The following is a 12,065-nucleotide window of genomic DNA, read 5'->3' as shown; positions in this document are numbered from 1 at the left end:
TAACTCTGCCCCTCAAATGCAAACCATGGCACAGTTTGCACTAGTTCAAAACCTTCAAGCGTGCTCTACGCTGCCCGATAGGGTGTCTGTATCCCAGGCCCATTCCACCATTGGACTCTCTGCAAGGAGGCCTTAACAGGCTATTGTTATATTGCCCAGTGCAAACAAGTGTACTAAAATCACAAAGACATTTCATGAGGGGCACAGGACAGCATGACATTACAACCCTATCGTTCTAGGATGAACTTCAACAATTGCCCTTGAAGTCATCGATTTTTCTCCTTGCCAAACCTGTAGAAGACTCTTTCCCAATCCCCAAAGCTCTCTGTTGCACTGCATCCTGTTGCTGAAGTAAATAAATCAAATATCGGACTTGCATGGTAATTCACTTTACATTTCATGATACAAAAATTCCATGTGGAAAAAAACAAATCCTAGGCAAGCAGGCAACATTTTACGTCCTGTTATTATTGTGGTTCATTAAATTGAAGCCAGACTTGGAACCAGAACCCACGGCAAGGTATTGTGAGTGGGAAAACACTCACAAGGCCAGTAGGCCAGCACCATCCCCCGTTTCTAAGGGCTGGATGACACTCTGCTATCAAGCACCGAGTGGAGGGCATTGAAGGTTTCAAGGATCTGATGGGTTAAATGAGGACAGTGTCCATTCAGGATCCATAATGTCCCAGAGGGGGATCTTTTTATGCACAATTTCAGAGGGCCGCCACCGCCTCCTTGGCACTGGGGCTTGATTGAACAACGTCCAATGCTCACATTAATCGCCTGGGCCTCCGGGCATTGTGTGCCATGGATCGGGGTAGGGTGGCTTTGCATGGCCCTGTTGCTGGGATTCTTACACAACGGCATCCACTCACCACCTCCCCGGTGTCCTGGGAAACAATTGGCGATGCGTGTAAAAGACGAGAGCGAACCGCGGAATGCAATGTTCGATTTGCACATGGCCAAGGCATGAAGGGGAAGTTTGACCCCAGGAGATTCCAGGCAGCGTCCATCTACCCCTCATTGTTCTCCTTTCGTACAGGAAAACTAAGCAAGGTTCATACTGTTTTCATAGTTGCAACTGGGCATCGTGCAGCACAATACTAGTGAGCATCACAATGCAAGGCTGCCCTGGCCCACATCCCAGCGCCCCACAAATGGGCTCGAAAGCCTTTTGTCATCAAAGTTCCTGGTGGACCCCCAGCTCTGTTAACCACCATGGATGGGCGGACGTCGCCCTCAGGCCAACACACTTAGCTGTCTCCCAGTATTGTCTGCCGTATCTCTTCCAACTGCGGCTTTTGTGCCATGGTGGTAAATCAGGGGGTCGAGGGCCTGCTGCAGGCATGAGGCACAGAAGGACAGGCCCATTTTGAGTCTAAAATGAGCCACACAGAGATGGGGGGACATCAAGTCATGCTTAAGTGCCCGTTTATTTAGGTCTTTTGTTGATCTGACTTCCTCTTCCAAGCACACACTTCAAAAGCAAAGGATGAAATGATATGAGGTCGGTATCCTTTATCCAAAAGTGCCGTAGTGTAATTAGGTATGTCTGATGAGTAGTGAATTTTGAGGCTGAGAAGTGGCATATGTGAATTAGGCTCCCACTTCAACTACCCACAACACTTGTCTGAAAAACGCTGTGGCCGTAGAAAATAGTTCACTTTCTATGTTTGGTCTGTTTCTAAGCTCTTCTGAGTTCAGCAGACTAAGCAGCAAAGGCGGAAGCAGATACAGTGGCCCGCCCAGGATCAGAGTGTTGGTCCACACAGTCTGATTAGAATCCAGTGCTTTTGGTTTCAAAATCCACAACTAACAAGTGGATCATTCACCATTCTTAAAGTATCATTTCCTTGTATGCTTCACAAGATCTAAACGCTACGTTTTTTGCAGTGTTCCCGTTCACATAAACTAAATCCACTTATTAAACGGGAAATGTGATAGGTGGAAGGCTTGACTAAATCTATGAAATGCACCTAGAATTTAACTGTAGAGCCATAAAATATTTAAAAGCCTGAGGAAATTTACATATTTTAAAAACCATTGGAGTGCGCACCTGTGAACATATCCTATCATGAAATCCTTGTCTCCTATTCTATTGTTTTCAAAATGTTCCCAAGTTCCTGACTGGGGCGATTTTCTTGAAAGAAAGGCCCAGTGCATTGTGGGTAATCATATTTACGTGTGGAGGGTGGGGGTGAGGCAACAAATGCAGAATGGGCGATTGCAAAAGACACGCAAAGGGTCGATGCATTTGAAAGATTGGTTGTGTTGATGCTACGTTAGTCACGTGTTGCATTTTGTGCAACTACTTGTGCCTTGGCTTTACTGTCCTATCTGCGGCCTTTGGCTTTCTGCTTTGTGACATTTCATCTTTAAAGGAAAACAAAACGATCATAAGAATGACACTGGACGTCTTACGCTTTGCCCCCTGTCCCGCTGTACTCCAGGCACCCCCGAACAGTTCTCTTAATTACCGCATCATCAGCATAGGGCAGGGCCCAGGCAGCTGGGAGCAGAAGGTTCCCGCGTGACAGATGCTTCAGGCCCCGCCTCATCCTTTCATGAAAGGCCTCGTACCCCGGAGCCGTGGCCCCTTTGTGCGGGGAAGTGTCTGTGGCAGCTCTTGACACAGTTGTCGGTAAACTTTATTGTTTCTGGGAATGTTCTGAAACTGCTGCCTTCCATCTGGACTTCCTGGCAGGGAGCGCGCTTTCAGTTCTGCAGCGGCGCCATGTTTGGTCCCCCGCAGCAATATTAAATGCATGATTACAGTCAAGGTCTGTGGAAGCTGTCAGATCGAGGCCGGATCCTGAAACACTCCCTGGAGTTGGAGCCTGGCCAGGCGGATCTCCGTCCCATAGAGTCCTTTCCTTCACTCCGTGTTGAGTGAGTGAGTGAGCTTCTCGTATAGTGATCAATTACAGCGCAAACCACCTGTGGGTACGATTTGGGCTTCCGTTTGAGGGTGGAGAACAGAGGCATGTTGTGAAATTAGATCACAGGAGCGTGTCCCTACCACCAATGGTTGTGTGAAGGTACCAAGTATGCGTTTATCACACATGCTGGTTCCTCGCTGTCTCAAAAATGCAAGTCTTAACCACAAATATGCCTTTACCAAGGGAAACAACCTTTACAACGCAACTTTTACAACGCACTACCATTACAACAAAACTTTTACAACACAACATCCATTACATCCCATGCCATTACAACGGCACCATTACAACGCATGACACTACAACACATACCACTACAACGCATGTCATTAAAACGCATACCATTACAACGCATAACATTACAACGAATAGTACCCTTACACGATCCAACACTTACCCTACTGTTGCACCCACTGGAGTTAGAATAGTAATTTTTACCCCTACACTATCCAACACTTACCCTACTGTTGCACACCCCTGGAGTTAGAATAGTAATTTTTACCCCTACACTATCCAACACTTACCCTACTGTTGCACAACCCTGGAGTTAGAATAGTAATTTTTACCCCTACACTATCCAATACTTACCATACATGCAATGTAATGTTATGCATTGTAATGGTATGCGTTGTAAAGGTAGCATGCGTTGTAATGGAATGCGTTGTAAAGGTAGTTTAAAAAAATTAGTTCTAATGGCATGCGTTGTAATGGAATGCGTTGTAATGGATGTTGCGTTGTAAAAAATGCGTTGTAAAGGTATGTGTTGTAAAAGTATGCGTTGTAACGTCATACATCCCTTTACCAAGCATGCCTTTACAACGAATGATGCCTTGTTAAGGCATGTATGGTAAAGACATATCCATGGTTAAGACTTGCCAGGTAAGTCTTAACCACCAAACCCCTGCCGTGACTCTTAAAACTACAGCCTCCCTCCTAAAAACCAACCTCACCCCGTGTCCTAAAAAATGTCCCTACACAAGTCCTAAAAAGGACCCCGCCCGCCCTTAAGCCCTAAAAACGACCTGCCATCCCCTAAGCCCTAAAAACGACCCGCCCCCAGAGCCCTAAAAATTACTGTACCCAACCTTTAAAAAGTATTACGATCCCTGCCCCCGCTATGACCCCTAAAACAGCCCCCATGCCCCTGCCCTGACATCTACAATTACCCCATCCCTCCTAAAAAACAACTCCCTCCCCCAGCCCTGAACACTACCCCGACCCCCTCAGCACTGAAAACTACCCCGAACCCCCAGCTCTAAAAACGACCCCAACTCGAGCCCTGAAAACTACCTCGACCCCCCCCAAAGCATACACACTAAGCCCCTCCAAAACCCTGCTCCAGCCCCACTTACCACACTGCGTCAAATCCTCTCCCAATCCTTCCTGTTTCCACCAGTCAGCAACTGGACTGCGCACTGCCTTAACCACGCGTATGCGTGGTTAAAGCATATGCATGGTTATGGCAAGCATGGTAGCGCTTGCAAAGTTGGAACACGCGTGGCTCTGCCCCTGCTGTTCCAACTGCTTCCTTCCTTCAGTTCATTCTTCTGGGCAAAAAGGCTCGCATAGCGCATTCGCTGGACTGCTTAGTGGGAGTACAGTACTAGGGAAAGCGAATCATGTGGTGTTGGGTGCCATATTGGATTATAATAACTACCCTCTGAGATCCTCGGACATGCCCAAGTGAGCGTAGAATAGTTGGGACCTCTGAAATGTTGGGCTGTCGTGCAGATCTCCAGTGGGTCTCCATCCAGTATACATCATGGCCTCAGCACTCTGGACTCTGTGCAGCAGGATGTATGTGGCACATATGGAGTTAGACAGCCTTTAACCCGTTTGGTGCTGATGACGGCTCCCGGCCGTCATGAGTTACGGTGGGCGTGTGCTGATGACGGCCGGGAGCCGTCATGACCACGCCGGCGATCGGAATGTGCCGCACAGGGGCGGAATTCCGGCCGCAGCCAGGGGGTTAAAGTTTTGACAAGAAGGAACTAATGTATTCCTGCCTAGTGACCTGCTCTGTCAATATCTTTCATCCAACTCTCCTCATTTTAAGAAGGGCGTGATGCATCTAGAGCCTCTGTTGGTGAGTAGCAGCACGGAAACGGAGCATCCCTTCTGACAGTGCATTGGTCAATATTCAGTGGGCTTCTAGCCCTTTAGTGCTCTTATGAGGCCTCTATGCTGGATGATGCTCCAACAGCAGGCAACCACTTCACACATAAGCCACCTTTGCGTGAGCAGTGAGGACGTTACTACTCGTTTCCTCAGTGTGGTTGGATGTAGACACAGTGAAGAACATTCAACCTTGCGTACGCGGTGATATTTGGGGTTTCTGGCTCTCACAGGTGGACTGGCTATAGGGGGGAAGACACATGGAAGCTGCCTAGCGGGCTCATGGGAAGGGTATTTCTGCTCTAGATGAAAGACCTGATCACTGCACAAGACATTTCAGGTCTGACTGAGAACTGAGATATACCAGTCGGTGGATCTCCAAGAGGTGACCTGCTCCTAAACCCCTTTTTTGTTAGTTCATTGTACAGCTGGGTAAAGCCTAATATCCACCGCCTGCGCCACCCTCCGCATCCCCCATCCAAGGGGGACCCTTGAGTCACCTGTTGGAAATCAGCATTCTGAGTTTGACTCTGGCCCATCCAGTTGCTGAGAGTTGGTGTAAATACACATCTGTATTGCGAGAATATCCTCACTGCAAAGTCTTCGAATCTCTGGTTGTGAGGGTCCGCCTGAAAGCCCCTTTGAGTATGTCCGAGTCCACACCAAGTGCAATGCCGGCGCGCCTGTGGGGTCTCTGTAAGATGCCACGTACGGTATGGTCATTGGGTCACCCTGGGCCCTTCAGCAGCTTTCTGCAAGCTCCCTCGCCATTTCCTGCAATGAATGCTTTAATGGATTCTGTATGGGCTGTGCACCGGTTATTTTGCTAACAATTGTTTTTGCTGCTTCTGCAATAGGGCTTTGACGTACTGAGCGGTGTGCGATAAAGGCAGTCTCATTTTCTTGACGGCTGTTATCTTTTGCTTCCACATTATTTGTTTTTTCTTCTTGTAATCAGCAATTTTGATTTTCTGAAATGAGCCCAAACATATCCTGTCGCTCTCCGTTGTCCCTCTCATACCCATTGGTGCAGTTTCACCTTCCGAGATGGGGGGTGGGGCTGGAGGGGGGTGCGTGATAACTACTGTGTGATGAATGGCTTGCCTTGCCTTTCAGTGCATATGTGATGAGAAAAAACACATCATGGCTGTGTACACAGCGCATTGATAATTGCCAGCTTCTGTATCTCTAGCTCTGTGGCCTCGGGCGAAACCTGTGGGATGTGCAATGTTTACTAATTCGGTACCATTGGCATATAAGGCAGCACAGGGTGCTACACAACCTATGCCAGGGACAGCACTGACAAGAGGAAAGCGTTCTCTGAAAGCAACACGTCTTTGTGTTTTCTTCAACACACAAAGGGGTACACAGTCTTTTCCATTTGGCGATTACCGGGTAGAATGTTACCATGCATGCCTTTAGCACACATGCCTTTACCACACAGCCCTTTTTTCTGGTATTTTTGCCATGTGATACTTTAGAACCTGTATTTTTTTAAAGACATAATTACTATGTCATTTATAAAGTTAAAAGACATTTGGGGATTAGGGGATGGGTAAGGGTTCAGGATAGTAATGGTTTTAAAGGGGTTTTTATGGTTCAGAGTTGAGTACTGCTTAGGTTATTAAGGGGTTTAAAAGGATTTTTAGGGCTCAGGGGCAGGTAGTAGTAAAAATGTATGGCACTTTTAGGGTTCAGGGGCGGGTAGAGGTAAAGGGCGGTAAGGGTTTTATAGGGTTGCAGGGTGGGTAGTGTTGAAGAGCAGTAAGGCATGTTTAGGGTTTAGAGGCAGGTAGTGGTAAAGGGAGGTAAGGGATTTTTAGGGTTCAGCAGCAGATAGTAGTAAATACAAAGCATTGTAAAAGTCAACTCATTGTAAAACGTTTGGTAATGACTGATATTCACACATAGGGTGTGAGCAATTTCTGAAATTTGCTTTCGTGTAATTGCATGAATATTTTTGTAATTATGTAATGAGGCAACATGCAAATCTGTCATTTAGCACATATTTAACTTAAAAATGCATCCTTGCATCAATTTGTGATGCAAGGATGCATTTCATGTTAAAAAGCACAAAAAACAAGTGCCGTAAACAACAGCTACTCACATTCTATTTGCTTGCATTGTTCCTGTACTCCTGTGCTATAATTTGGATGCGTAAATTAGTGAAATTATGCAAATTGTGCCAGCGCAATTCAAATTTTATGCAGTCATAAAGCAGCGCTAAACTTGTTGGTACTGAGCCACTATGACTCAGGTAAGGAAAAGACCAATGTTGACTAAATATGTATTTTTGCGTTTTTCACATTATTGGCTCTTTGGAACACATAGGAGCTAGGTCAGGGCAAAATTTGAATTCTGCTGGCAAAATTACAGAATTTTCATGTTACGCGGAATTGCTTGAAGTTTTGCATTATGCTATTGCGCCTAACTTTATTACACAAATGCGCACCTTCAGAATTTTTTTTTTGAAGGCGATACCAGCAGGAGTGTTTTTTTACATGTAAAAGGTCTCAACAAGAGACATTTTCTAAATTGACACTGGCAAACCAGATTTCGTTACAAAAGCGTGCTTTCACAAAATGTTCATGGAAGTACACAAAAAAATTGTGAGAAGAGTTACAAAAATCTACCCACCCTTCTGAGCTACCTATACATTGGCAGGCAGTAGCTCACCCGCAGTGGGAATGGCCCACAAATGCTAGAGATGAGCCGTGAGCAGTAGGAAGGCAGGTGTGCAAAGTCTTGAGTGTTGCATTAAGTTTGTGTTAGACAAGTGGGAAAGTTTTAAAAGGCCGCAGCGCTTTATTTTCAATGTACAAAACAAATTGCGATAGTGAGACACAAAGAGGATTTTGCTTTGGCTCAAACTTCACAAGTACATGGGGTGGGGACTATTTCCAAGCTGAAGTACTTCTGCAGCCCTGAGACCTCATATGGGGGACAAAGTGGTGAAAAATTGATAACATGTCGGAATGTCCCTCCTTTGTAACTATTGTGTAGTGGGGGAACTCTCGGGTTACCCATTAGCCCCGACCGCTTAGATGTGTCCTCCATCTGCTATGCGTCAAATTTAGATTTTCTGAATTTGGCTCATTTGCGAGACCGGGATCCTTATGTGGAAACCAAGAACAAGCACTGGTTTCCACAGAGGAGCTTGTTATTAAAACCATACACAAAGAGTTGCGAAGCGGGAACCTGTCTTTTATACTCATGAAGTTGGCCTCACCAATATATCTTAAGTAACTCTCAAGAGCACAGCTCCTGGCACTGTCCGCGGCCTCAGAAGATACAGAGCCAGGGTTCTAGATGCACACTGATGCTCACTAATAATTTCAATTTTCACTTCTGTTCTCTAATACGGAAATTAACGTGATCACCTAGAATCTTTTGGTGCTCACTAAGACCCTACTGCAGGTATTGTACCAAATACTCCAGCATTCTGATGTAGTGCATTTTCGAATACCAAGCGTTCCCCTTTTTGCCTTCTGTTTAAATATATTTGGTGCTGTGGGCATAGACTAGAGGTTTGGACAAAATAGTTTACTGGGTTTAAATTTGAAGGTCTATATTTGTCTTAGCTATTGCTATAAGAAACTTCACCGTTTTTGAATTGGAAGCTTTGGATGAACTATAAATGTATATTTTGTATTTTTTTTTAAAAAAACATTCATGCTTAGGTTTTGATTTGTCTGTTTCTTTAGTTTGTGTCAAAATTGCTGCAGCACGTTGCTGATGTATAAAAAATGTGAACCATGTTGGAGAAAAGCAAAATTAATGTCAGAATGCAATTAGAAAATTACTATTGACCACTAATTGAAATTTCCTTTCTTGCTCTTTTACAGGGAAGTAAACATCTGAAAATCCAACTCCGAAGGTGTTTGGACGTGGCATCTGCTTGCCCCGTCCATCTCTGGATTACAAATTGGATAACAAAATAGAACCATGGCGATGGTGAGTTGGAGGTGGACAGGTTGGATCTGCCTGTTTCTTCTAAATGCAGCAGTGACTGCCCTATCAAGACAGCCATCCCCCACAAAAAGAAACTTTACCACTTTCAGCGTTGAGAATGTAGACTGGACGTTTAACCACTTGGTAGTGGATGAAAGAACGGGACATGTGTTCCTCGGAGCGGTGAACAGGATCTATAAGCTGGACAAAGACCTCAAGGTTTTAGTAACCCATCAGACAGGGCCAGATGAGGACAACCCCAAATGTTATCCCCCTACAATTGTCCAGCTCTGCACAGAACCTTTGACCTTGACCAACAATATTAACAAAATGCTGCTAATCGACTACAAAGAGAACAGGCTGATAGCATGTGGCAGCTTGTACCAAGGTATTTGTAAGCTCCTACGACTTGATGACCTTTTCAAGCTTGGGGAGCCCTTCCACAGGAAGGAACACTATCTTTCTGGATTTAATGAAAGTGGTTCAGTGTTTGGAGTTATTGTTTCCCATAGCAAAAATGATGACAAGCTCTTCATTGCCACAGCTGTGGACGGCAAACCAGAATATTTTCCTACCATCTCCAGCAGGAAATTGACTAAGCATCCAGAAGATGATGGGATGTTTGCCTATGTGTTTCATGATGAGTTTGTAGCCTCGATGATTAAGATCCCATCGGACACGTTCACTATTATCCCAGACTTCGACATCTACTGTATCTATGGCTTTAGCAGTGGTAACCATGTGTACTTTTTGACCCTTCAACCGGAGATGACTTCCTCTCAGAGCTCCACCACCAAGGAGCAGGTCTACACGTCAAAACTTGTTCGTCTTTGCAAAGAGGACACAGCCTTTAACTCCTATGTCGAGGTCCCCATCGGCTGCGAGAAGAATGGCGTTGAATATCGGCTGCTGCAGGCGGCCTACCTCTCCAAGGCTGGTGCTATCTTAGCCAGGTCTCTGAACATTGGCCCAAATGATGATGTCCTGTTTACCATCTTCTCCAAGGGGCAGAAAAGAAGAGTAAAGTCCCTGGATGAAACTGCGCTTTGTGTTTTTGTGCTGAAGGAGATCAACGACCGCATTAAGGAAAGGCTGCAGTCCTGCTACAAGGGAGAGGGGACGTTGGATCTTGCTTGGCTGAAAGTGAAGGACATCCCCTGTAGCAGTGCTGTAAGTACAACCAGGCCTCTTTAACACTTGCTAATTAAATGAAATGATAATTCTGGCTTAGATTAGAGGTTACATTTTTATTAATGATGTGCAAAAGATGACTTCCTGTTATGAGGATCACACCATTTCAGATCTTGGCTTTGATTTAACATTTTAATGAACTCTGTTGTTGTATTAGACCACCACAGTTGATTCAAGTGGACCAAACACCACATCGCTGTGCTTTCTAAAAGAAAAGCCAATATTCAACAATGGTGCCCCCAGTGACAATTTAACTTTTAACCCTGTGCTAAAGATGACTTCTTAACTTGAACTGTGATCCTATCACATCTGCCATTTGCAATATTTTAGAAGAGATAAAACCAGTTTGCCAAAAACATATTTGTATTTCATTAAAATTGTTACACCTCAAAGAGAAGTGCTGTAGGTAGTGTTGAATAGCAGATCAGAACATTGCATCTGGGGTGGTTCTGTGCACATAGATTTGTGATGTCTGATTATTTGCATAGTTGTACATGGGCAGCTAAGTAGGACACAGACAATGCATGGCAGTAGAACAACTGTGGGGACCAACGCATCACATTTTAAAGTTAATGCTTTGCTTTGTAGTTCTAAAAAGTCCTTTGTTTTCAATCTATTCCGGGGGTCGTGGTGATTCCTTCTATTGCAGCACGTGATGTGTGTTCCTCAGTGAGAAGTGACAGAAGAAACTGAGTGTGCTTGCATACATGGAATCGAACTTAAGACGAATATTGCTTGCTAGACAACCTCATTGCGAAATTCTATTGACGTAGTTCATAATTTTGAACAGAGCCCGGGGAAGGAACTGCATATGTTCCATATTTTAATTGTGCTTTAACGTTCCGTGGCTCCCAAAAGTAAAACAATTACCAGAGGCACTGCACGCACCGCATCTATCCTCTGTTTCCCTCCAGCGGAGCCGGGGTGGTCCTGTTTGCGCAACTGCAATCTGGAACTTGTGAATTTCGAACAAGTTGATCTGGTGCCCAAGGGCAGAGCAGAGGCCCAGGGCGGGAGAGGCAAAGGCAGGCGACAGTGGAGTAAAACCCTTCCCACTACTTGAAGGCACAACTAAACCATGCCACGGAAATCATGATTGTTGAACAATTCTGGGCTTGTTTTGTAGCCCAGTAAGGCCAAAGCAGCCTTTTATGCTTCTGATGTTGATGAAAGAATTGCCCTTAAGTTGGGTAACAGCTTCACACGCTGTTTATAGCTCTATGTACTTATACCCTTAGACAGCACCCAACGTATAATGATTGTTGTCTGAATTTGTGTGCGGCTGCTACGGCGTAACAACACCGGAACCTCCCCTCTATAGACATGCCTTGGGGGGTTGAGGATGTTCAAGAAATTAAACATCTTGAGTTTTGGACTCACTGTGCTTTGTCACCAGAAATCATAGGTAGTGTAGGTACTGCTTCACGTATAGTTGTAGGTGCAATATGTGACACACTCACTGCCCACATACCTTTCACTAACCCATAGCCTCCAGAAAATCCAGTGTTTCGTTCCCGCATAGAGCTATTCGCGGTACTGCAAAAATGCCTCACAGTATCACCTCATTGCCCAAGCAACATTTAGGAAGGGTTTAATCGTCGATCCTAACTCCTTAGTTTTTTCATCCTGTCAGGTTTGGGAAAAAATGTCCAAGTCCAATAGATGAAGATGACGAAGACTACACTTTCATAAAGCGATGCATAACACATGTGTGCCAGGTGGCTGCAGGGAGGGCTGCAAAGAACTTGGCATAGATTCAGGAATTCTGTACAGTTTCTGAGACATTTAGCACACAAGAGTATAACTCAAGTTCAAGGAGGGACAGCTGGTTTGAGGCAGTCTCCTCTGGTTGATGGTCACTCAATATTC

At 45.1% G+C, this 12,065-nt stretch overlaps 1 protein-coding gene across 1 annotated transcript in view; it reads left to right on the top strand.

The window, feature by feature from the left end:
* The window catches only part of PLXNA4 (plexin A4), a 1,016,639-nt gene that overhangs the window by 87,209 nt on the left and 917,365 nt on the right, over window positions 1–12,065 (top strand). The window contains exon 3 of the mRNA XM_078677443.1: window positions 8,900–10,175. Within this exon, the coding sequence (XP_078533569.1) occupies window positions 9,000–10,175 (1,176 nt within the window). The 5' untranslated portion in view covers window positions 8,900–8,999. The remainder of the gene's footprint in view (window positions 1–8,899; window positions 10,176–12,065) is intronic.

Source organism: Lissotriton helveticus, chromosome 1_1 (assembly GCF_964261635.1).
Source record: "Lissotriton helveticus chromosome 1_1, aLisHel1.1, whole genome shotgun sequence".
Lineage (NCBI taxonomy): Eukaryota > Metazoa > Chordata > Amphibia > Caudata > Salamandridae > Lissotriton > Lissotriton helveticus.
This window is presented reverse-complemented; position numbering and strand designations above follow the sequence as displayed.